Below are 24,165 nucleotides of genomic sequence, written 5' to 3'. Positions count from 1 at the left end.
TCTCCATGGAAAAAACTGAAAAAGTTGGGTGTGCCCCTGGAAGGGGAACCTAGGAGACAGTTCCTTGAGGCCTTGGTCATCCTGGAGGCCTATGGAGTTAGGCAACTCATGTGATTTGATTTCATATGATGTTTGGGTGGGGTTTGGTGATGTGAGGGAAAGTCCAGGGGAATCTTTAGTCATGGTGCCTCTTGGCAGCCCGGCTTGTGCATGAAAGTAAATTTGGCATGGGCCCAATACCATATGCTCTAAGAAGCGATTTTAACTTGGATATAAGGCACTCCCCGCCCCTCCCCAATCAGAGCCTGATTTTGTGCTTGTGCTTAATTATGCATACTTTTTAGAACAATGAATGACAAGTGTTCTGCAATGCTTTAGATAATCCATTGTTTCATTCCAAAATAACAATTTAATCTGTCTCGTATTCTGCCTACTCACAAGTGACAGATTCAAGATTATATCAACAGGTTCTAATTTATGATTTGATAAGAATAACATGTGCTTATTCTATATTGTGCAAAATCATTTCTATAACTGTTTCCTAATTTTAAATATTTGTATTTAATAAATAAGGTAAGTGAACCATCGTGTGCATACCTTGATGTGCTTGGAGCCAGAAGAATGGCTGTCATGGGATGTAATCTGGAAAGCCTGGACTGGCTTCAGCAGCATTTCATCAGTCTACGTAAACTGAGTACCTGTAGCAAAGTGCTGTGTTACCTGCAGCAAGGTGTTGTGTCAGGCAGATCACCATTTACCAGGTGAACTACCTGCAGAGAGCATACAACTACATGGAGACCATGTATGGCATTTTATTTAGAAATGCTGAGAAATGGAAAGTGGCAAATTTCTCCTTCTTGCAAGAGCAAACAATTGGACCCCCAGCTGCCTTCATGACTAATTAAGCAAGATATCATTTAGAAGAAGATAAATATCATTTAGAAAATGATAAACTAGTTGGCAAGTATCAATATTTGTAGGAAGGGGGTATAACTATGAACATAAATGTCAGCCACCTGTATTAGTCCTGAGAGAAAGAAATACTGAACTAGTACCATTTCAATTCTCAAATAACAGAGGGTGGAGGTGAAAGTCATCCTGGAAACAATTTCTTTTGAATTAGAAGCACTCCTCTATTGACCCCTGATCAAGTGAGTTGGCTGAAGCTACACTCAAGAAAGGAAAGACACAGTACATACTGAGCAGCATTCATTTCTTTATTGTAGGCATGAGTCTTTACAGCAAAGTACAAAGCTCTCTTGCATTCAAGCTGAAATCAATAAGCAAAGAATTTGCTTTATGATAAATGCTTTTAATGGTCAGTTATTAAGACCACCTTCTCCAGGTGTCCTGTTGCCACGTAACAATTTAACATCCTTGGAGCAATTCATGCATCTGCTAAAATGGAAAAATCAAAGCAGCACTGGAGAACTGTGATGGAATAAACATCTGGCAGTTTCACACAGTGGTTGCAACTGCAACTGCTATGATATCTAGGCTGTGGTCAGATGGCAAGCTAGGCATGGTCTGGCCACACTTCTGTTTTATCCAGTGTTATTTGTTCTGGAGAGGTTTGTCCAAACATGCCGCCCTTAACCAGCCTCACTGCACACTCACGCTATAGTTGACCAGATTATTGCTGCACAGTAACCATGGAGCAGGCAGGTGGGTGGCATTCTTTTTTGTTTGTCTTTCACAAATGTACATAAATGCATAGCCAAAGCACTGGCTCTTTTTTGACAGCTCCACGATCCCTCTGCCAAGTACTGTGGCCCCTCTCCGCCTCTTTCACTGTGCCTCTCTTCTTTGGAATACATGGAGGGGAATTGTAAGCATCATACAGATTTGCATAAGGGTAGCCCCACTGACTTCAGTACATTAACTCCTGTGCCAGTCATGAAATGCTCTCAAACAGCAACTCTGATGCAGAAAAAAATATGGGAGCCTAACTAGGGACTATTTCCATGGCTTTCCAACCCCAAGAAACAGGAGAGAGGGGTTTTTTTTTGGGGGGGGGGGCTTTGTTGTTCAAAAACAATTCCCCTGGGGGGGCTCCCAACCCTGACAGAGAGTTTGGGTGCAGAAACACACAAGCAGTATTTCAAAACCCTGGGACAAAGATCCACTTATGTGTGCATTGCTAACTGATAAAAAGGAGGCAAAAAAGGAAGGGAAGGTTCAGACTTCCCAAATAACTTGACTTTGCAACAGGAGAGTTCAGACAGCTAGAAATATGGAGTGAAAGCACTGACATCTGTAAAGACCATACTTTCCCTGGTGTCAAATAACTCATTTTTGAAGACAGGTGCCAATGACTGGGGAATGGGACACAGATGTTGCTGCCTGATTGTGCAATTTAAATCCAGAAGGAAACAGCAATGACATCAGATCAAAGAAGCTCATCTGATTGCAGCCCTAGTGGGAAAACACATGTTCCTGGTGATTAAATAATTTTTGAGTATAGAAAAAAATGTAACATCATCACAACAGGACTGTAACATGGAAGAAAGATGACTGGGACACAACGATATACCAATGACAGCAGCATGATGCTAAGAGAAATTAAACTATTAAAAGCTTTGTTTCATAAGAACTGAACCAGATTTTCTCCATCCAGTGTGGTGCACTGATTTCTCACCTAACCACCTACAATCTGATTTTGAACTGCTGCTTCCATAAACATGACACATGTTCAAGCTTACATGCATCCCTACAATCGCACCCTGTTGCACAATCCTCTTACACTTCCTAAAGAGTATGTCTGCCAAATTGTGTCACACAGTGTACATTGCTAAACAGCTACATATTAATCTGATCTGCAACCCCACCTTCAGTGCTGGAAGGGAGGTTTATTAATGCCAGATCAAATCCTTATGGAAGGTGGAGCAGCTGCGGCATTGCCAGTGAAACAGCATCTGTTTACTTCATTGGCTCATGGGCTCAGCAATCTCTTTGCTGCACCTGCACTGCAGTGGCTGGCTGTGATGGAACTGTGGTGCTGCTAGTCTGTTCCCTGTGGGGTTTGGCTACACAGCAGGCAGAAGGAAATTTTGTCTTTGGCAGTTGTTTTACCAGGATGGTTCTGTGGACCCTGTAAATCCAATCATCACCAAACTTGATGGGCAAGTAGAGGAGAGTAATCCAGAGATCCCCTGCATGTTCAGTATCTCTAGCATACAGTGTGGGGGATTCTACCACATCACAAATCACATGAACCAAACTGATTTGTTTAGCACCTAAAAGTTGATAACAGTCTGTGGTTCATGAACCAGGCATACCAAGAACCAAACTGCATTTTCTCAGTCTATACCCCTCCCTATTGAGCACAGCAAAGGTGCAAGCTGCTCCAGTGGCTTCTGCAGCCAACAGCCGTCATATAGCCTTATGGCATCATGAACCACCTGGCACAAGGGATTGCATACCCAACCAGGAGTGGTGCCTTCCATTTCCCCATCCAGGGTTTCATTTTCTGTTTTTTACTTGTTGTGTCTTCCCTGAAAAGGAGATGGGACCAACATTTCCTCTGATTTCCCCCCACTACTGAGCAGAGCAGTTCTGAGCAAAATATAACTGCTGTAATCTTAAAATGGGCAATGGGTGGTGCAAGACCCTGCATGACTCCAGGTTGCTGCTGAACGGGGCTTCCTGTGTTAATGAGTAGCTGCTCATGAGCACAGCTTAGAGGAAACATTGGATGGGGCTTCAGTGACACCAAAACCAGGAATTCTCTCCCTCTGCTAATGTCACCTGTGGATTTGTTCCTGCTGCCCAAGGACATATGCAGAAACATCATTCTTTCAGCGTATGCAGAGTATGCTGGGATGTAGGACCTGTACAGATGACTGATCCTTCCACAGTGCAATCCTATGCACCCACTTCATGAAGACGGAGAGATTGGATTTATACTGTATCCTTCACTCAGAGTCTCAGAGCAGCTTACAATCTCCTTCCTTTCCTCTCCCCACAACAGACACCCTGTAAGGTAGGTGGAACTGACAGAGCTCTCAGAAAACAGCTCTTGAGAGAAAAGCTCTGCTGAGAACTTGTGGCTGACTCAAGGTCACACCAGCAGCTGCACATGGAGGAGTGGGGAATCAAACCTGGTTCTCCCATATTTGAGTTTGTGCACTTAACAACTACACCAAACTGGCTCTGGAAGGCCAAGCTCTGAGGGGCACTGAGCCCCAGTATAAGAAACAGGTAGCTGAGACCCAGAAAAGCAACTTCAGCAACTGTTTTTTTTTAAATTACAGTTGGCATTTCCAGAGAGTGTGTCACCTAGAAGCCTGACACACACAATGGTGATGGCACTGTTCCTTTTTGCAAACTGTGCTATTTTAATGCTCTGACTCCTTGTTAACATACACAAATGGGCCCAGGGTTGCTGGGATCCACCAGACCTCTCCAAGCTTCTGTAGTGCAAGATGCACCCCCCCACTCCACAATTGTCTAGCCATGCTAGGAGTGGTAAAAGACAGTTGTCTGAGACAAACTCTGGTAGCTGCCCTATTCTACTGATTTGCTTCACCTACACTAAAACAAGCCAAGAAGGGCAAGGCAGGGCAGGCCCCACAGGTTACTGTTCACCTTTCAGGCAAATCCCCATATCCCCCCACCCTTAATGAAAGTGTGTGCAGAACCTAATGCCAACCCAACGGCTGTCCAGCCTCTACCCCAAAAGCTCAGCTGGTCTCATCTCCTGGCACCTTGGCAACCCACCCCCAAGTCTGAGAGTGCAGATGTGTCACCATTACTAGCAGGAAGAGACCCACCCATTCTGCCACCAGACTGCAGCACCAGTTTAGTGATACAACCTCTGCACATCCTCCAAAAACACCTGGATAAAAATACACTCAGTGACAGGTTCAACCACAGAGTAAACTTTATTGAATGGTACCAAGAGTAAAGGAGCTGTGAGGAACCAATTCCACCTCCACATTGCCTCTGGCCTAATGGCTGTCACTCTCCAGGGACAGCAAGCAAATGGGTCAGATCTATCATAAATTTGGTCTTAGACAGAAAATAGGAGTAGCTGGTTAAATTGCATGCCTTTCTCATATAAACCTGGAAAATGACCAGGTAGTTTCTATGTATTAATTTATTTAATCAATCAACTTCTGCTTTCCTCATATCACCAAATTAACACACAATAAGTACAGGCACTGTAAGAAATTGGGAAGAAAAGCTAAGTGAAACATCAAGACCAACATTTGAATGTTTTTAATCTGACTATTAAAGAATAGAGTTAATAACTCAATAATTGTTTGCTTTTTACATATGTATTACAGCCAAATCCTGGTAACAGGTACCTATGCTAAAAATAAAATAAATGGGAGTTTGTACAGAATTTCCATGTAACCTGATGCTATATTGAATAAACATTCTGACTAAATTGTAATTCAGAACAAGAGGGAATATTTAAAATGTATTACACTCTACTGTGTCTCTTAGGGAGTGAACCCATATACTCAGAAATAAGTCCCATTTTATTGAATGAAGTTTAGTCCCAGGAAAATATTCATAGGATTGCAGCCTCTCTTCTTTTCCAAGCCTCTGTCTGGGGCTCAATGAAAGAGCATCTTCTTGGCATGCAGAAGGTCCCTGGTTCAGTCTCCACCATCTCCAGTTAAAAGGACTAGGTGGTAAGTGATGTGAAAGACCTTTGCATAAGACTCTGGAAAGCTGCTGCAAATCTGAGTAGACAATGCAAACCTTGATAGACCTGTGATCTGACTTGGTAGAAGATGGCTTCATATGTTTTTGTGATAAATAAGACAAAAAATTTCCTTCCCAAGTATCATGATGCTGTTGTTGAATTCATTCGAGATTGATAGAGACAGTAAACTGTTTCCCCTCCACTCCTTCAAATACTTCATATGAGGTTAATTTTTCTTTCCGACCTTATTTTTGTTCTCACTGATCTGATCCTGCAGTTTACATACTTCACATTTAGAAATACTTTTATCCTTATCTTCCTTGCTTCTCCAATTAATATCTTTGGATCACCTCATAAGTATAGGTATTGCTTTCCAATAGATCTGATTTAGCCTGCACTTTATAATCCTATTGTCAGCCTTTTAATCTATTCCTCAAGTAGGCGTCCATTGCTATTTCAGTAACGCATAGAATGTGGCCACCTACTGGATAGCATTTGTAACATCATTAGTGATGATGACCCAACTCTCCCACCACCACTCCTTAAGTCAGTTTGCAAACTGTTTAAAATACTTCTGCACAGATGTGCATTGCCTCCCCATCTTATCACAACTCTGGAATACTCATCCAGCCCTTTTTTACTTTTTAAAGGGAATGAAATATATGTGAGATAAGCTATTTAGAATTGATGTTATTGATTGACAAGTCTATGTGAAAGTTTTTTTAAAAAGAGTTTTAAAAATTAGGGTCAAAGCATTTTTCTGTCCAGGGCATCTGAAGGCATTTGTCTGTCCAATCTCTCTTCCATTTTCCTTTCTCCTTCCATTGCTTCTTTCTATTTCCCTTTGAAGCCTTTCCAAGATAGGGAGGGAGTCAAGAATAAGCTTAGAAGGTGTTCATTCCATGGTTGGGAAAGCCATCTGTTGGCTTCCAGTTTGCTTGCTATTTTAGTGATAAAGTCATGGATTTGCTCCTTTTTTCCTTGCATTTTCCAGCACAACACTTAGGAGTTTCCTTTGGGATACTTCTTCCACAGCTCTTGGGAATACACCCTTCCCTAGGCAGCCTCTTATCTTTCTGTCCTAAAATGTTGCCTTTAAATAGGCTAGATGAGATTGTGCCTGGATAGCAGCATAGCAGCCTACCCTAAAATATTGTATCCTAAAATATCTTGTTGCTTCCCTACCATTTTCTTGGAGAACATTGTAAATAAGGATTTATACATTTTACCAACTTGAGGAGTTCTGACAAGTCCCAACAAAAACAATCTCAAAGTTTTTGGCAGCAAAATAAGATCAGAAAGCCCTTTGATTGCAATCAATGCCTTGGCAGGGGCCAAAGAAAGACAACAAAAATGCTTTGAACAAGCCCGGTGTGCAGGGTGTGTCCCTCGCTTAGAGGGTGTGCAGAGTGACTCATGGCATTATCATGTAGTATGGAGTGCATAACATGCTGAATGTGTGAGAGGGAGCACCTGAGCTGCGGCTCCTTCAAATCCTTCTGGAATTTCTTCCAAACTTCCTCTATTGAAACCTCTCTCTTTCCCTATACTTTCATCCTTAAAGAGCTGCTAATGATTTTATTGTCCACTTGCTTTATTTATTTGTGAAAACATTTATTCTTCACCCTTCTGTAAAGCTCAGGACAGCCTATGTAAACAATTGAAATAATTTTCATAGAAAATCACCACTTCTGTACCCCACAATCTAATTTACTTCAAAATATTCCTCAGTAAAACAAAGCAGATACAGTTGTCAGACTTTTAATCCTTCAGCGAGACATCTCATTCCCTCAGCAGAAGATGCTTTCAAATAAGACAGGCTTGTGTGCATTTTTCAAGGCTAACTGAGCTGGAGCCTGGACTAATTATGAAAGCTGATTCCATAGGGTGGAAGTAACAACTGACAATGTTCTCACCCTAACTATGGAAGTATTTACCACCTTCTGTGAGGGCAGAGTAAAGGGAAGGCAGGTGAAGTTGGCTTACCAGTTCCTATAGAGAGAGGGGGTCTTTCAAATATTAGACTCTCGGCTTAACCATAAAGGGCTGTATAGGTAAGGACCTGTACCTGGAATTGAGCTTGGGAAAATGTCAATAGCCAATCAAGCTCATATTGGAGTTATTTATGCATAGCTGCTGATCATAGTCAACAACATTTTCTAACAACCGAAGGTGCAAATTTGTCTTCAAGGGCTGTCCCACATAGAGTGTTTTATAGCTGCAGATTATAGAAGCACAGATCAATGTATGTGGGTCAACTGAACCTAGAAGGAAGGACAACCTATAAGTAAGATGGATGAATGAATGTGCTCCCAGCCTTCTTTAAAAGCAAGGCTATGGTCAAGAAAAGCCCCAGACTTCTACTTGATCAATTACAGGTAGCTTAAAATTAGTGAAAGCAGTCCATTCCATCCAAAACAGCCACATTCTGAATAAATATAACCTGGATTCAGTTATAACCTGCCTAACCTTTATTTTCAGAGCAGTCACAATCTCCTTTACCTTCCCCCACCACACACACAACAGACACCCTGTAAGGTAGGTGTGGCTGAGAGAGCTCTTACAGCAGCTGCCCTTTCAAGGATAACTCCTATGAAAGCTATGGCTGACCCATGGTCAATCCAGCAGGTGAAAGTGGAGGAGTGGGGAATCAAACCCAGTTCTCCCAGAAAAGAGTCCGCACAGTTAACCACTACACCAAAATGTATCAATTGATCAATCATTTGGTACAGTTACAGACAAACAGAGAATATATTGAAACATGCAAATGCATCTGATGAAGTGGGCTGTCATACTACAGTATATTAGTTAGTCTTTAAGGTGCTACAAGACTCCTTTTTGTTTTTGTTTATGGAAGTATTTTTTTTGGCCAATGGGAGTAGCTTTTGTTACTTAAGGACTATGATCTAGTTGCTTATTTGAAACCATTCCAGCTTATGGTGATACAGTTTTGCTGAGGTTATCAAATTGTGAAGGTGTACATTATAGCACATAACTAGAAGCACCTCTTGTCTGTTCCAAGGTCAGATTGTTCAGTGCTGGTACGATCAGCCATGTGCTGTGATCAGCTATGATCAGCTATGCGCTGTGGATTGCTCTGAACAATTCTAATGGTGACAGATAAAGAAATATTTGGCTCTGATGGTTCAAACGACAATACAAAAGAAGAAGAATCACAAACCAACCATCTCTGCTTAGTTCTTCATTATTTGATAGATTTGGAGAACTGAGGCAAAAGTAATGATGAATCATTCTGGGCCCACGCTTCTCTCAGTCATAGCTTACCATCTTCTATCATAACACTCAGCAGCATCACAAAGGGGTGGGCTGTTACACTTGTCCTAGTGATCACGCATAGCTGCCCAGGCCTTTTCTGTATCTTCTGTTGCATTACAAGCATTTGAAAAGCCAATGTTCACAATATAAATGTTTGTATCATTACAATCATTATATAAAAAGTTTGTGGAATGTATAAGGGCATCAGTGCAGAAGGCAGGAATATGACTGAGCACCTGTATAAATATCAGGAGCTGCTATTCAGTTGTTGAACTGAAAAGTACTTAGTGTAATGCAGTATCCGGATAATCGTTGTGGGGTTTTATCCATGATGAAAAATAAACCTGTGTAGGTAAGTATTAGGGAAATTAGGTTGAAGAGCAAAATGTAAACATGATCAGAAGTCACCAAAAAGATACATTTATTTATTTAGATATTTACATTCCACAGGCTTACAACATTGCCCTCTTCTCCTCCAGTCTGTCTTAACCCTGTAAATTAGGTTAAGCTAAGAAAGAGTGACTGGTGAGGGTCACCTAGCAAGCTTCTAAGGCAGAGTGGAAATTTGAATCTTGGTCACCCAGATCCTTGTCCAACACCACTATACTACACCACAACACCACTATACTACACCAGTACATCATTTCCGCTTGTTCTTCATACCTCTGCAATGTCATTGCTGCTCATTCTTTTTGTCACTTATCCTAGAGTTCACTATAATATCCATGTCTCTCAACCACCTAGTCATCCCCATCTAGTTTCTGTGGATTCATAGAGTCACACTGCTGCATTAGCATCATTGAAAGCTCAGCTTCCTCCTGCAGCTCTCTTCATTCTCTTCTGGGCTGAAAGGGAAGCAGTAGAAAGGGAAGCAAGCTTTTGATTATCTGTCCGTCCATCCATCCATCCATCTATCCATCCTAGTTGAAGCATGAAGGCAGGGAACAAGTTGAATTCAATCAATTAGACAACATACAAAACCACTGTCCCAAAGCAGGAGCATCTAAAAAAAACTCCTGCACAATAATGTCATACAAACTCAACTTCCAAACTCATCATCAAACCCATCAAACCTTTCATAGGCTTCCAACAACCTACAGAACCTACAACATCTCCAGAATGATATCCAGAAGGAAGGGGGAACTTCGCTCACACTTTCTGGAAGGCTCTGTCATAACACAGAGGCTCCAATACAGAAAGCCCAAGAAGAAACTGCACCCTCCTACTGCTCATTTTGCTAAGGAGACATATACAGTCCTTGAAACACAATTTCTATGTCCAGTCCTCCACTATTTTGAGATATGCACCTTGCACCTAAACTGAGCCAATTCCTTGCTTTCTTGATTTTAACATCTTTCTTATATGTTAATATAGATGTTAAGCTTTTGGACAGGGCCTTGTATTTCTTACGCCCTTTGCTTTTGGATTAACAAATGCTTTGTGTTGTAAAGGGCACTTTTTATGACTGTTTCACTGTTCTCTCTTTATAAATTAATCCTAATGTGTTTATGCCAATAAAGATAAGAAATTGAAACTGAAATTAATCCTAATATGTAGCTTTTCCTGTTCTGGATGTTCCTTCACTCTTTATTTTACCAGCAACTGTTGTCATTTTTCCTAATACTAAGCATATACTAAAAAAAAAAAAGTTCAGAATAATAAAATAATGGAATCTGGATGAAGTAAAAGAACATCTAATCTATCTGCTGCTGCATGGTACAACTCTTTGCTCACCAACCCCTCCTTTAATTAGTCCACACAACTGGAACCATTGTGTGTCATCATTAGTTGCATTGGAACAGTGTTAAGAGAACAAACAGTTATTACCTCAATGACTCAAGCAAGTCATGTAAGGTATGTGTAGCTGCAAAAGGCAAGACAACTCTGGGGTTACTGGCCAACTTGATCTGAGGGATAATTTTATTGGCAGTTGATAGGAGGATGAGAATGCTGCTAGATCAAACTAGACTTCCTTGCAAGAGTTTACTTTCCTTATAAATTAGTTAAGATGACCAAGGTAAATATAGAAAGATCTCTTATGCTAGATTACAGTAGAAGCAGTTGCAAGAGTTTACTTTTTTTAGACTATATTTAGGATTTTGGTCTGAATTTACAGAGATATATATAATTTCTTATTTTCATTCAGTTTAGGCCAGGAGTTGATAAGTGCTACATAAAGGTCAAGGCAATAGATTAGTTCTTTTTAATGGATTTTGCATGGTATTATTATGATATAATACAATTGAACTGGAGTTATTAATGACTCCTTAATCGCCTACTCGTGGTTCTTGATCTGATTTTGTTTTATGAATGCTTCTTTTGGGATATAAAAGCACATGTTTCCTGAACTTATTTAGTGAAAAAACAAAGAATGTTGAAGTCAGTTCACACTGGTCTCCATGCTGAGTTATTTTAGAAAGTCTAAAGTAAGATTCCTTTAAGACCAGCCTTTCCGTCTGCTAACATCATGCCTGCCATTGTTTTGTGGATTAACAAATAAAACAATTGATTGCTAATTAATGACCTATTCAGAGTAGAGAAGAGAAAGGAACAGTGAATTGCAGGGTTGGAGGTACTAGACAATTGCAGTGAGAAAAGCCAGGAAAGAGGGCCAAAAGGATCAACAGCAAAGCAAAGCTGAAGGAGGTGATTCTTTCTTCTGCTACGTTGTATCCCACATCACCCATCCATCCTAGCTGCTTTATCCCTTGCTGCATGTATGTTGACTTTTCCAAGTGCAGTGCCATTCAAAGCAGCACTAACACGGCCACCAGCTCTGCACTACCTGGGAGAGTGTGTTGTGCTTTCTTTGGTATTTGCAACCAGAGTACAGCTGTGGGTGTGTGCAGGCACAGACAGAAGGCTGTATATCCAGTCTAGCAGAGGGCGTGCCTTCTCACACACCGGAGAGCAGAGTGTGGGGAAAGAGAAGCTGTCAGCAGAGGCACGTATGGCAAGGAGGGCTCCCTGACATTCTACACAAGATCAAGAATTTTTGCCGCTGCTACGCTTTCCCCCCCAAGTTTCAAAGGAGAGAAAGGTGACATCCCACCTCACTGCCACTGCAATCATGCTTCACTCTCCTTCTCCACTGAAAACAGCACTGGCTTATGAGTGTTTCCAAGATCAGGCCAATTCAACTCTAGCTTTGCCCTCGGATCACAAGCTGAAAACTAGGGGTACAGGAAAACAGAGGGTCCAGGAGCAGGTGATGATGACAGTGAAACGGCAGAAGCAAAAGTCCTCCCTGTCGTCAAACACAGGCCAGTCCAATCAAGGTAAATTGCTATCTTTGCTTGGAATAGGAAGAGATGCGGTTTCTGTAATTCAACTTTAGTTGCTCACTCAAGAGCCTCTGTGCTCACAGATATGTGGGTTTTGTTGCGGTTTTGTGCCTTAACTGGTGTATTTGATTTTGCCTGAAGGATTCTGTTGTGCTAATACCAGGGCAGTCTTACACCTTTTGGTAGGATAGTCATCTGATTCCAATTTCGGGGGGTCCCATTCTTGGAATATTGGTAATCCAGTGGAAATATTGTTTCAACAGTCACTTCATATAGGGCTGCAGCCCAGTCAAGTCTAGTTAACTTGAAGGCATGGGATTATGCAGATTGAGCAGGAATGGTGAAGATAGAGGTTTGTGTGCCAACACCATTTTTTTTTTTTAGAAGGGAGGGTGTAGTCTTCAGAGTCATTTTAGCCTCATGATTCCTTGATTCTCTTGTGCTTTAATCTCATGAAGTTAATTGTGTTAAAAAACCCAAGTGTAATCCAATCAAAATTAAGTTCCTGTAAATCCCATTGACTTCAAAGAGAGAAATAAATATCTTCTATTAAAATTAATGGGGTTTAAATCGTTAAATTATGATTTAAATCTGAGATTATCTGGATTGAGTTAAATCTGAGATTATCTGGATTGAGTTTTAATCTATTTACTTTAAAAAAGAAAACAACTTGTGCACTTGAGGTGGAAAGTTACACAACTTGTGCACTTGAGGTGGAAATTAATTTATCTCTGTGTTGAGTCTGTCAGAAAATGTTATTATTACCTATTTGTGGCACAGGTCTAAGTAGTCTGTAATGTACCAGCTAGCAAGGTATTTTTGCTTTACAGCTTTGCATCAGTTTCTCAATACCTCAGTCTGTAAATGATTCTGAAGGGGGAAATGGACCATATGATGGAAGTACAATTTAGTGTTTGTGACGGTCCCTAATCAGTATTCCAGAACAATTGACCAAACCCTAAAGCCTGGCCTCTTCCTGCCCAATTCATATAATTGTTACACAGAGAATCAGATCTTTAAAAACTAATTTGGGAATACTTAACACTACATTTTGGTATTTGAGCTGTGAAGCATCATGATTGCAAGCATTTTTTTAGAGTGACTCAGCTGACCTAAAATCACTTAAATACATAACTTCGTTGTTAGGCTCTTGAAGGCTTTATGCCTTAAACAGCAAAACTGCAAACATTTTAACAACACACACACACACACACACAAAATAATAGACAGCTGTACATAATGACCCTGGTAGTTCCTAAACTTAAGGCATAAGGGAATCCTATAAAAAGTATGGTTGGCCAAAGAACATTAAAAACATATAAATCAGGTTACCGATTATCTGAGTGTAGGATAGTGAATCTATAAAATCTACATACATATAGATTTTACATACATAAAATCTACATACAAGGGTTTTTTTCAAACTGTAACATTGCTGAAGATGGCACTGCCAATCACTCAGCAAGTAATCCATATTTGTTTGTTTTTAACTCTCCTGGTATCACAATCCTTTCTAGATAAACACACTCCTTTCTAGGTAAGATATGTTTTTGTTTGTTTCATCATTTATTAGAGGCTCTAAATAGTCCAGTTAGATCTCCACAACTCAATATTCTTTATCAAAACATTACTATTTAGACAAAATCTGCATCACATCAAGAGTTTTGGCACTTACAGACTTTGTGGAAAACTGGTTGTGCTAATTTATTCAAGAACTAATTGTCTGGCCTTGGAACATGGCTGGTGGTTTTGTGGTCTGTATTTTACTTTCATTGAAATAGCACTGAAGTACAAGGAAATTTTCATTTTGAAATAGTGAATAGTAAGAGAACACGAAAGAGAAAAATGTGCAAGGAAGAATATTTGTGCTGATCATATTGATAAAGTTTACTTCTTTCTTCTTCAAAGCGGGTGCTTTTCATATTTGTTTCCTGTTCAGTCAATTGGGTTAAAAGTTTGGAATTCTTATTTTTCTCCAGATATATGAAAAGCAGATGCCTTCTTAGAGCTAAAATTAAAACAAATATGGCCACCCTCCTCTCAGCATATATATCCCCATGTCAAAAAACAGAATGCATGGGTTGGCTCCTGAGGTACACAATTGGATCTGACTATGAATGGCAGGAAGATCTCTCAACAGTTGTAATGTGCACCTTAGGTCCAAACTAGACATGACCTGGAGTTCTCCAACTCTTTTTTTAAATGAAAAGCAGGCTTAGAAGGCTTGCAATTGGCAGTTGAAGAATGGTGGGAGTGGGGCTTCTCATCCTTTCCTTGTCCTCCACTTTGTCCTTCCATGCTGATTTTCCATCTAAAACGAAAAAAAGATGGGAATACATTTTCCAAAGCAAGTTTTTCCCTGTGGGAGAAAAGACACATAGATCATAAATTCACCTCGCTCCACCATTAATCGTAAAGCAGAAAAAAGGGGAAAGGATTATTTAACAATCCCTTCCCTTCTGATTCTGATTCTTGGTCTGATTTTTTTCATGGTGTTAAATGCTATTGAAAAATGCCACAGAATTCCTTCATGCCATGTATAATTTGGCACAAATTTCATTAGTACAGTTTGTTCTATCAAGCCATAGCTCATTATAGAAGAGTGTGAGTTTAAAGTGAGTAAAATCCATGATTAATACCTCTAACTTACCCAGTATAGCAACAAGTTGAGATCTTGCCTGCCTTGACTCTGATCTGGAGTTCTATTAACTACTGTTGTTTTCATTAATTAATGCTCCGAAGAACAAAGGCTTAGCAGAGCAGAGTCATCTGACACTATATACATGCAAATAGATGTGCTTGTCCATTGTATTTTGTTGTGTCCTGATTCAAAAGTTGACATTTCATTTTCAAATTCAGCTCATTAAAATTGTTCCATACAAATTTTCTTTGAGTAATGAACAACAAATAATTATTTAAATGTACATTAAAAGTACATTCAGTTATTGTAGATTTTTTTAAAAATTAAGTCAACTAATATTTCCACTTTGAAGTGGCCTTACTCCGTCATATTAAAATTTCTTCTTCAGCTGGGAAGCAGCTTCATAGACAACACAAAATTTGATTCCAGTAGCACCTTAAAGACTAACAAATTTTTCCAGGATACAAGCTTTCCTGAATCAAGGCTTACTTTGTCAGATACAGGTAGGTAGCAATTTACTTAGAGACACCAACAGTACGGTGGTAAGCAGAGTTATACCCATTGACTTCAGTGGACTTAGAAGAGTGTAACTCTGCTTGGATGGCATTGTAAAGTGAATGATGTCTTGGCACAGATTTTGGGTTGCTCAGGAAATACTAAGTCTAAATAAGTGTCATTGTTTAGAGTCTAGAGTCCAGGATAAAACTGTTCACCAACAACCACTTTTCAAATGTAGACATTTAGCAGGATCTCATTCTTTGGAAATGGATGAAAAATGCGCACAGCTGTTGTATAACTAAAGTGCTTTTCAAGCAGACACCTGAATGGGAATAAGTTGTTAAAACCCGATAGTAATCTCCCTGAAGTTCTGATGAAACACTGATAAGAAACTGCAGAGTGCAGCAGTTCTGGGATGCCTTCCCAAATGAAAGGATGCTAATATAATGCCCATACATGAAGAGGCAGAGGCAAATAAATCTAAAGTGAGTATTCATCTCAGTGATAATAAGGAACGGTGCTATTACATAGAGGCAGATCTAGGCAAATGCCATTGTTATATAAAGGAGGATCACGCATTTAACCATAGCATGTGACAGAGGCAGATGACAGAGGATAATAAAGTTCACCAGAATTGCAAGCCCCAATCTCATCCCATCCAAAACTTTACCAGTCCTTAGCTAACTACAGATTGGGGAGAGTGGATTCACACACACCCTTTTGCTTTCCTCCAAACACAATGTGGCTCGGCTCCAAATAGGGGCCCCATGTAACTGTTGTTTCCCTTGAGGAAATACTGGAAGGATCCAGTTGTAGATTTCTCAGTATCTTCTTTAGTGAAGTCCTAGTTACTACAAAAAAAGGAACAGAAATATAAATAGTATATAGTTAGACAAGAAAAAAATCAAGGAATGCTCCCAAATGTGCAGCGATACCTTTCTTGTTGAATTCAATCTAAAAACAGGAGTCGTTATAAAACTAAAAAATGCATGAGCACATGAAGCAAAGCCCTTCATTAGCTGAGTAGAGCCCCCATTTGGGCATTTTAATGAGGGCTGACAAATTGCCAGATAACTGGTAGCACAATCGACTAAGGCACTATTATGTGTGCATGATAGGAAGCCAAATCAAAAATATATCCTCATCACTGGTTGCAAATTAGCTTGATTGCTGTGGATAATTCATGGCACAATGATGGTTAGGACTCTGCAGTGTACAAAGAGAGAAACAGAACATTTGCAAAAAGGAGAAATAAGTCCATGGTGACAAATAAAAATTGTGAAGAGGTCCCTTATCTTTTTTTAAAAAAAATTAAAATATATTTTGGCCAAATTGCTTGTTTTTATTTTATGATGTTACCTAGTTGTTACTGATAACCAGTTTCTTAAAGTAGTTTCACACAGTACACAACAGCAAGCGGTTGTTTTCCTAATGTGTATTATTATAGCATGGGAAAGCCAATATCCAATAACGCCTTCCTGGGCTGCATCTTGATGTTATACATAGTTTCTTTTCATATGGTTGTTATGCACACACATTACATTTTAATGCAGAACCAGTATTAGTATATAATAAAAGGAAGAGACATGATCCAAACAAAGTTCTAAGCCATTTTGATTTCCTTGGAAGAGCAATGTTATATGGTTGAAATTGTTCCACGGTCAATCAAGCACTTAGGTTTTGCTGGCTCTTTCCACCAAATGAAAAGTATTAAATGTTCTGTGCATGGATAAGCTGACTCAGCTTTTCTCCACTAGACTCTGTCTTACCTTTACCCAGGACTTTTTTTGTAGAAAAATCCCAGCAGGAACTCATTTGAATATTAGGCCACACCCCCTGGTGCCAAGCCAGCTGGAATGGCCTACCTGTGCGTTCTTGCTCAAAAAAAGCTCTGCTTTTACATATGTGACCCTGCAACTTAATGCAATGTTTTTATTGCACTTCCTATAGACTAGGGGTAATATCACAGAATGAATATTCCCTAAACCTCAAACAAAATAAACATTTTTTTAGATAGTAACTTTTGTGTAAATTGGCATGAGTTAAGCTGTTGAATACCGATAATATTAATGACAATCCTTATAATACCAGTAATAATATAATACTTATAATAAAGATAATATTAATGACAAAACTTATAATTCTGAATAGTCAATCTAATCATGTCATCAAATAGTAAATATTGAAACAGAAAAACCAAGGCACTCACCAACAAGGTAGGGGTTTTTGCTTACTTGTGGTAGTCACTGGGTATATAGAAAAATATTGTTTTGTAAACTGAATCTGAGTGAAAAGGAAGTGGCAACTCTCAGCTTGGCATAATGAATATGGGCAGCCCAATCCAGACATAAGTGGCGGCCGACCATGGCATAGTTGCCACGCCACTAGTAGACTTCCTGAGGACTTCGGTACTCTGGAGCATGGGGAGGGGAGAGGCGTAGCTTGCTGTGAGGAAGATGGTTGCCATGGCAATGCCACTGATGGAGGCATGCAAGGGAGGCGGAGGCAGCCAGAGGGGAGGGCCAGCCTACCCCCCCATTGGCCAGTCCTGGAGCATGTGCCATGGCTCATGACAGTCAGGGATGGGGAGAGGCGGCCCCAGAGAGGCTGATAGCCATCCCCAACTCGCCCCCAAACAGAGAACGGAGCCAATGATGGGCAGACCATCAAAGGCAAAGGAGAGACATCCCACCAACATGGGGAGGGAACAGGAGTGAGGCTGGGCATGCATGCACGAGAAGCCTGGCTTGGTGGCAAGGCGGGGGTGGGGACGAGACAGGCCCGCATGGGACCACAGAGAAGCTGTCAATCCCCTCATATCCTCCCGCTGTCAGAGACTCTGCCAACGGCAGGCAGACAAGCAGGAAGTACAAAGTGCAGGAGGGGGGACAGTGGAACTTAACCAGCCATGGGCGACAGTCCTCGCATGCTGAGTCTCTGGGACCCTGGGACCTGTGGAGACCTGGAAACAAGAGCAGTTAGCCCCAGGGGAGAGATCTCTCTCTCTCCCCCTCACAAGTCAAAGATACTGTCAAAGCAACTGTGCAGTACAAAACCCGTCACCAATGTGCCTGCCTATCCCTCACTCTAAGTCTGTATGGCCAGGAGCTCACCGGCAGAGCTTCCTGCCACACACTCCTCTCCCTAACAACTGAGTTGTGTGAGGCCAGAGCGGAAGTATTTCTAGGAGGGGGGAGATCATGATTGGGTGCTGGGGAGGGAGCTCATCAGCCTGAGGCGCGAGGATATTGGCAAGGCAATCATGCCGCTCCCTAAGGGGTTTGCGAGCTTCTGCAGCGGCGGAGGCGACCTTTGTTTTTGGTTTCCACAAGTGCCTATGGGACACACCGCTATTTTTGCTGGAGTAACGTTGCACCTCTTGGGGGGGGCGTGTCATGGGCCAAATTGCTCAGGAAGCTGCCTAAGCCTGGCTGCACCCCCTCCACCCCTCCTTCGCCTGAACGCTGTGCTCCACCTCACCTCCGCCCACATTCAGGCGCAGCCTTAAGGCGCCACTGCCCTCAAGCGGAGTGGCACTCAGGCAGTCTCCTGCCCACGTAACTCCCCTCCGCTGTGGAAGCGCTGGTCATACATAGGTGCAAACCCTTTCTGTGCCCACGTAGCAGCTCATCTGCTCCCAAAAGACTTTCCGCCCCGCCCCCCCGGATTATGCTGTAAATGTGTTCCATATAGCATGGATCGACAGTAGTACTGCTCAGGTCTCTGAGCATGTATAAATCGAATCCTAGAGGGGAAAGGTATTAAGAGGCAGAAATCTCCAAACTGTTTCCCAGTTTACCATTCCTTGCAAGCCCCTGGCTTATTATATTTAATATGGGGACACAGAGCTCTTCTGTGAGCTTGGTAGACACAAGAGTTCTGCTTATGGTTCTGGCATCAGATATACAGCCGGAAAGAGCTGTATACAGCCAGAGAAGAGAAAGAAATATCAGTATTTAACTAATGAGATGTGTCTATAGTACATCATTTTGGTTGCAAGGGAATCCATGATCTAAGACATAATCCATACACATTTAGAATCATAATGTTCAATACTATCTGAGGAGGCAGTACATACATTTTCTAAATAAATAAACTATTGGGAAAGAGGACTCCGTCTTTGAAGCTGCCAATCTGTTTATATATCAGATTGTATGCCCATTTAACTCACCCCACATTTATTCTATTCTATATGAGGCTCTGCTTAATAAGGCCACATTTGCATGTTAGCCAGTTCACACATATGCAAAAGTAGGTGCAACTACATGAACATCTCACCTTTTCCATCCATACACATGCCTCACCCTACATACTTCCATATTACATGCATGCATTAAATGCACTAATGTTTGCTAATGACTGGAGAAAAAACAAGACTTAATTTCATATTAACCCTGCAAGTAAATTCTTCCCATGTTTCTTTTGCCTGGTGCAGAAAAGGCAAGAAACCAGCCCCATTGCTTCTTTTGAACAGAATATCAAGACAGAACCTCTAGAACTACCAAGCACAGACCTGTTCACCTGCACTAAAGATTATTTGACTTTAATTAACAAGTTTCCTATATATCAGGAATGGCCATCTTTTGGTTTCTTAGTATATTTTGCAATACAATCCAACTTCTTCATCTCTGGCCCTGCACTGTAATGGTTACATAGCCATTTGCATCTTCATAGTTTTGAACTCATGAGCTCAGTTTCAGAGGGTCGTCCAGCAGCACCTTAGAGACAAACTAAATTTCTGGGATATAAGCTTCTGAGAATCAAACTTCCCTTAAATCAAATACTATTCAGATACCCGATGAAGGGACCTTAGAGTCATGAAAACTTAAACTGTCAAAATCTTGTTCGTTTCTAAGGTTCTACTGAACTTGAATCTGAAGTCTCATAAACAACCCAAAAGGAGATGTAACATCAATATGTGGAATACTTCTGTCTTTTTGTCTTCTACCATTTTAAAAAATGTGTAAAGGTGAAAACAAAATTTTCAGTGCACCAGTACTAGGTTAAGACTGCCAGTGATTTTGTAAGACCCTTAGAGTACCTCATAACTTTAAATGATTGCATTTGAAATACTTAGGCCATACTAAACGAATCACTGTCAGTTGATAGGAGAAATGCACAACTATGTACAGAAAGATGAGGTGTGGAGAATGCCAGAGTCATAAGAATATAAGAAGAGCCCTGGTGGATCAGACCAGTAGTCCATCTAGTCCAGCATCCTGTTTCACACAGTGGCTTGCCAGTTCCTCTGGACAGCCAACAACAACAGGATACAGAGGCCAAGGCCTTCCTTTAATGTTGCCTCCTGGCTCTGGGATTCAGAGGATTAGTGCCTCTGATGTGGAGGTTCCCCTCAGTCATCATGGCTAGTAGTCATTGATAGACTTATCCTGTATGAATCTATCTAATCCCCTTTTAAAGCTGTTCATTACTGTGGCCATCACTGCATCCTTTGGCAGCAAATTCCACATTTTAATCACTCTCTGTGTAAAGTAGTATTTCCTTTTATCATAAGAACATAAGAGAAGTCATGTTAGATCAGGCCAATGGCCCATCCAGTCCAACACTCTGTCACACAGTGGCAAAAAAAAATTATATATATATACACACACACACATACATATACACACTGTGGCTAATAGCCACTGATGGACCTCTGCTCCATATTTTTATCTAAACCCCTCTTGAAGGTGGCTATGCTTGTGGCCACCACCACCTCCTGTGGCAGTGAATTCCACATGTTAATCACCCTTTGGGTGAAGAAGTACTTCCTTTTATCCGTTTTAACCTGTCTGCTCAGCAATTTCATTGAATGCCCACAAGTTCTTGTACTGTGAGAAAGGGAGCAAAGTACTTCTTTCTCTACTTTCTCCATCCCATGCATTATCTTGTAAACCTCTATCATGTCACCCCGCAGTCGATGTTTCTCCAAGCTAAAGAGCCCCAAGTGTTTCAACCTTTCTTCATAGGGAAAGTGTTCCAGCCCTTTAATCATTCTAATTGCCCTTTTCTGGACTTTCTCCAATGCTATAATATCCTTTTTGAGGTGCAGCGACCAGAACTGCACACAGTACTCGTCCACCCTGAACCTATTGCCCATCAGTTTCATTGGATGCCCTCTAGATCTAATATCTTGGGAGGGAGAGATTTCTCTTTGTCAACTGTCTCCACCCCATGTATAATTTTATAAACTTCTATCATGTCCCTCCCCTCCCCCCCAGTAGCTGCCTCTTTCCTGAACTGAAAAGTCTCAGACTTTTGGCCTTTCCTCATAGGGAAGTAATCATCTTGGTTGACCTCCTCTGTATTTTTTTCCAGCTCTGTAATGTCCTTTTTGAGATATGGGAACCAGAACTGTACACAGTATTCTGAATGAGGCTACACTATAGATCTATACAGGGGCATATACATCATGTCCTTTTTTCCCTCTCAGTGCTGTCAGGAATCCTGGTCTACTGATTCTTTTCTAAACATAAATTGCTATTGAATCACTTTCTGTTTCAAAGGTTAGATAAGTGGTTTGAATGAACAACATAGATTTTTACAAAAAAATGTTCCAAGCCAGAGCTGTATGTGCATTAGGGAGAGCTCCTGACTGCCAGTTTAGGGAAGCATAGCTTTGCAGTGGTTCCAGTCCTTTCTGGAGGTCAGATTCCAGGAGGTGCTATAGAGGACAGGGACTTCTTCCTAGGGGTTCCTCAGGATTCGATTCCATCAAATCCATATTACTTGAAGCTATTGGGGAAAGCATCCAGTCTTATGGAGTATAATGTTACTCATATGTGGATAGCATCTTTTCATCTGTTCTGTATGAGGAAATGTTGAGCCTGAAGACATGGTGAACTCAGTAATGAACCAGATCAAGGCAAAGAAACTTCAATCTAAAATAAGATGAGTGAGGGGTTTTTTGTTCTTTTTTTGTTTACTTTATTTTTCTTTTCTTTTCTCCTTTTTGTTTTTTTTCCCTTCTCTTTAATTTTTTAAGACAAGATGAATGAGTTGGAAGAGTGGTGGGAGATTCTGTGGATCAGTTAGAATGAGGACAAGATCACTGTTTCGTTGTTTGCACATTGGATGTGTTCCTGGACCTTCCTTTGTGCTGACCTAGTCCACTTTTTTTCAATCTTTGGCTGATTCACCAGTTGTGCCCTCTGCCAGAATAGTGAAATATTCTCTTTATGTCACCCAGTGACCTCTAGATTTGATTTCTGTATTATCATCTACATGGGACTTGGAGTATTGAGCAGGGCAAAATACTGCAGCTAGACTTTTATCAGTTGTTATTCAGCATAATCACATCACTCAACTATTGAAACAACTTAATTGTATGTTGCTATATATGTTTCTGGCCTGAATTCACATGCTGGTTTTCACCTAGAAATCTCTAATTCTGAATACTGGCAATCTCAAGGAGCCTAAGCTCCTGTGTAAATGCATCAGATAGGGTCTGCAGCGCTGAAAACTAGGCAAAGGCTGGTTTGTCCTCTGTGTATGATGGTAGGGGCTTCTTCTTCAAGAAATCTGCCCCCAACAGCATGCTTGCAGAGAGGAAAACATTTAAAAAATTTTTACTGGCCATTAATTTAGTTTCTCGACTTTTCTGCCTTGCTATTTTGCCGCTGTAGATAATGTTAGAGTTTTTTATGTAAATTGAGTTTGATTTTTTTGGCTTGCAATGGTTGCTTCTCAGTTATTGGATTTCACACTTTGGAACTTCTGCTTTGGAACTTTGTGAAAAGCAGCTTCTATATTTTATAAAAAAACCCACAATCTCAAATACATTTTCAAAAATTCTGACACCTCAGATGAGTATTGATGAAAACATGCAGAGTTTCTTTCTCCTAAGAGGAATGAAGATTTTGGATTACTGGATCTGTGTTGAGAACTAATTATTTATTTTATTTTTATATATTTATGTTATATTTATATCCCGCCCATTCTATACAGACTCAAGGTGGGTAACAGCATAAAATAGACAGTAAACAAAAGCAATATTAAAACAATAAAACAATCAGATAAATGGCAATGGTGCTACTTCAGGCGGCTCATGTAATATTTTCTTTCTCACGCGCACAGATCCTAGGCAGTTAGTACTAAAGCGCAATAGATCCAGATGTGGTGGCAGCCCTCTCTCAATAGATGTCATATGCCATCCGAAACACTTCAGTCTTGCAGGCCCTGTAGAACAGCGATAAATCGCACAGGGCCCTGATGACTTCTGGGAGGCCATTTTCCCACTTACCTTACCCCGGAGCGACGTCCCTCTTCACCGCGCTGCGTCTGCGCAGATTTCGCACAAACTGCTGCGCAGCACCAGGAAGAGCCGCGTAGTCCCGGGGCTTTTGCATCGCAAATGTAAACCTGCTTTTTGGCGGTTTACATTTGCGATGCAAAAGCCCCGGGACTACGCGGCTCTTCCTGGTGCTGCGCAGCTGTTTGTGCGAAATCCGCACAGACGCAGCGCGGTGAAGAGGGATGTCGCTCTGGGGTAAGGTAAGTGGGAAAACGGCCAGAGAGTGTTCCAAAGTATTGGGGCCACAACCAAGAAGGCTCTTGCTCTGGTGGAATTAAGCCTAGCCTCTTTTAGCCCAAGGACAGCCAAAAGATTCTGAGAACTTGATCACACTGCTCTCTGAGGAACATGTGGGGCAAGGCAGTCCCGCAGAGAAATAGGTCCTAGGCCATATAGGGCTTTGAAGGTCAACACCAGGACCTTGAAACAGATTCGGTATGCAACAGGCACCCAGTGCAGTGCTCTCAGCACAGGTTGAATGTACTCCTGATGGGGAAGCTCAATTAGTAGCCTGGCT

At 41.1% G+C, this 24,165-nt stretch overlaps 1 protein-coding gene across 1 annotated transcript in view; it reads left to right on the top strand.

The window, feature by feature from the left end:
• The first annotated feature begins 11,817 nt into the window (after nt 1-11,817).
• Nucleotides 11,818-24,165, top strand: part of PKP1 (plakophilin 1) — a 70,373-nt gene continuing 58,025 nt past the window's right edge. Inside the window, exon 1 of the mRNA XM_060231161.1 lies at nt 11,818-12,210. Within this exon, the coding sequence (XP_060087144.1) occupies nt 12,003-12,210 (208 nt within the window). The 5' untranslated portion in view covers nt 11,818-12,002. The remainder of the gene's footprint in view (nt 12,211-24,165) is intronic.

Source organism: Heteronotia binoei, chromosome 2 (assembly GCF_032191835.1).
Source record: "Heteronotia binoei isolate CCM8104 ecotype False Entrance Well chromosome 2, APGP_CSIRO_Hbin_v1, whole genome shotgun sequence".
Classification (NCBI taxonomy): domain Eukaryota; kingdom Metazoa; phylum Chordata; class Lepidosauria; order Squamata; family Gekkonidae; genus Heteronotia; species Heteronotia binoei.
The sequence above is the reverse complement of the archived record's forward strand: the minus strand, read 5'-3'. Positions and strand labels throughout refer to the sequence as shown.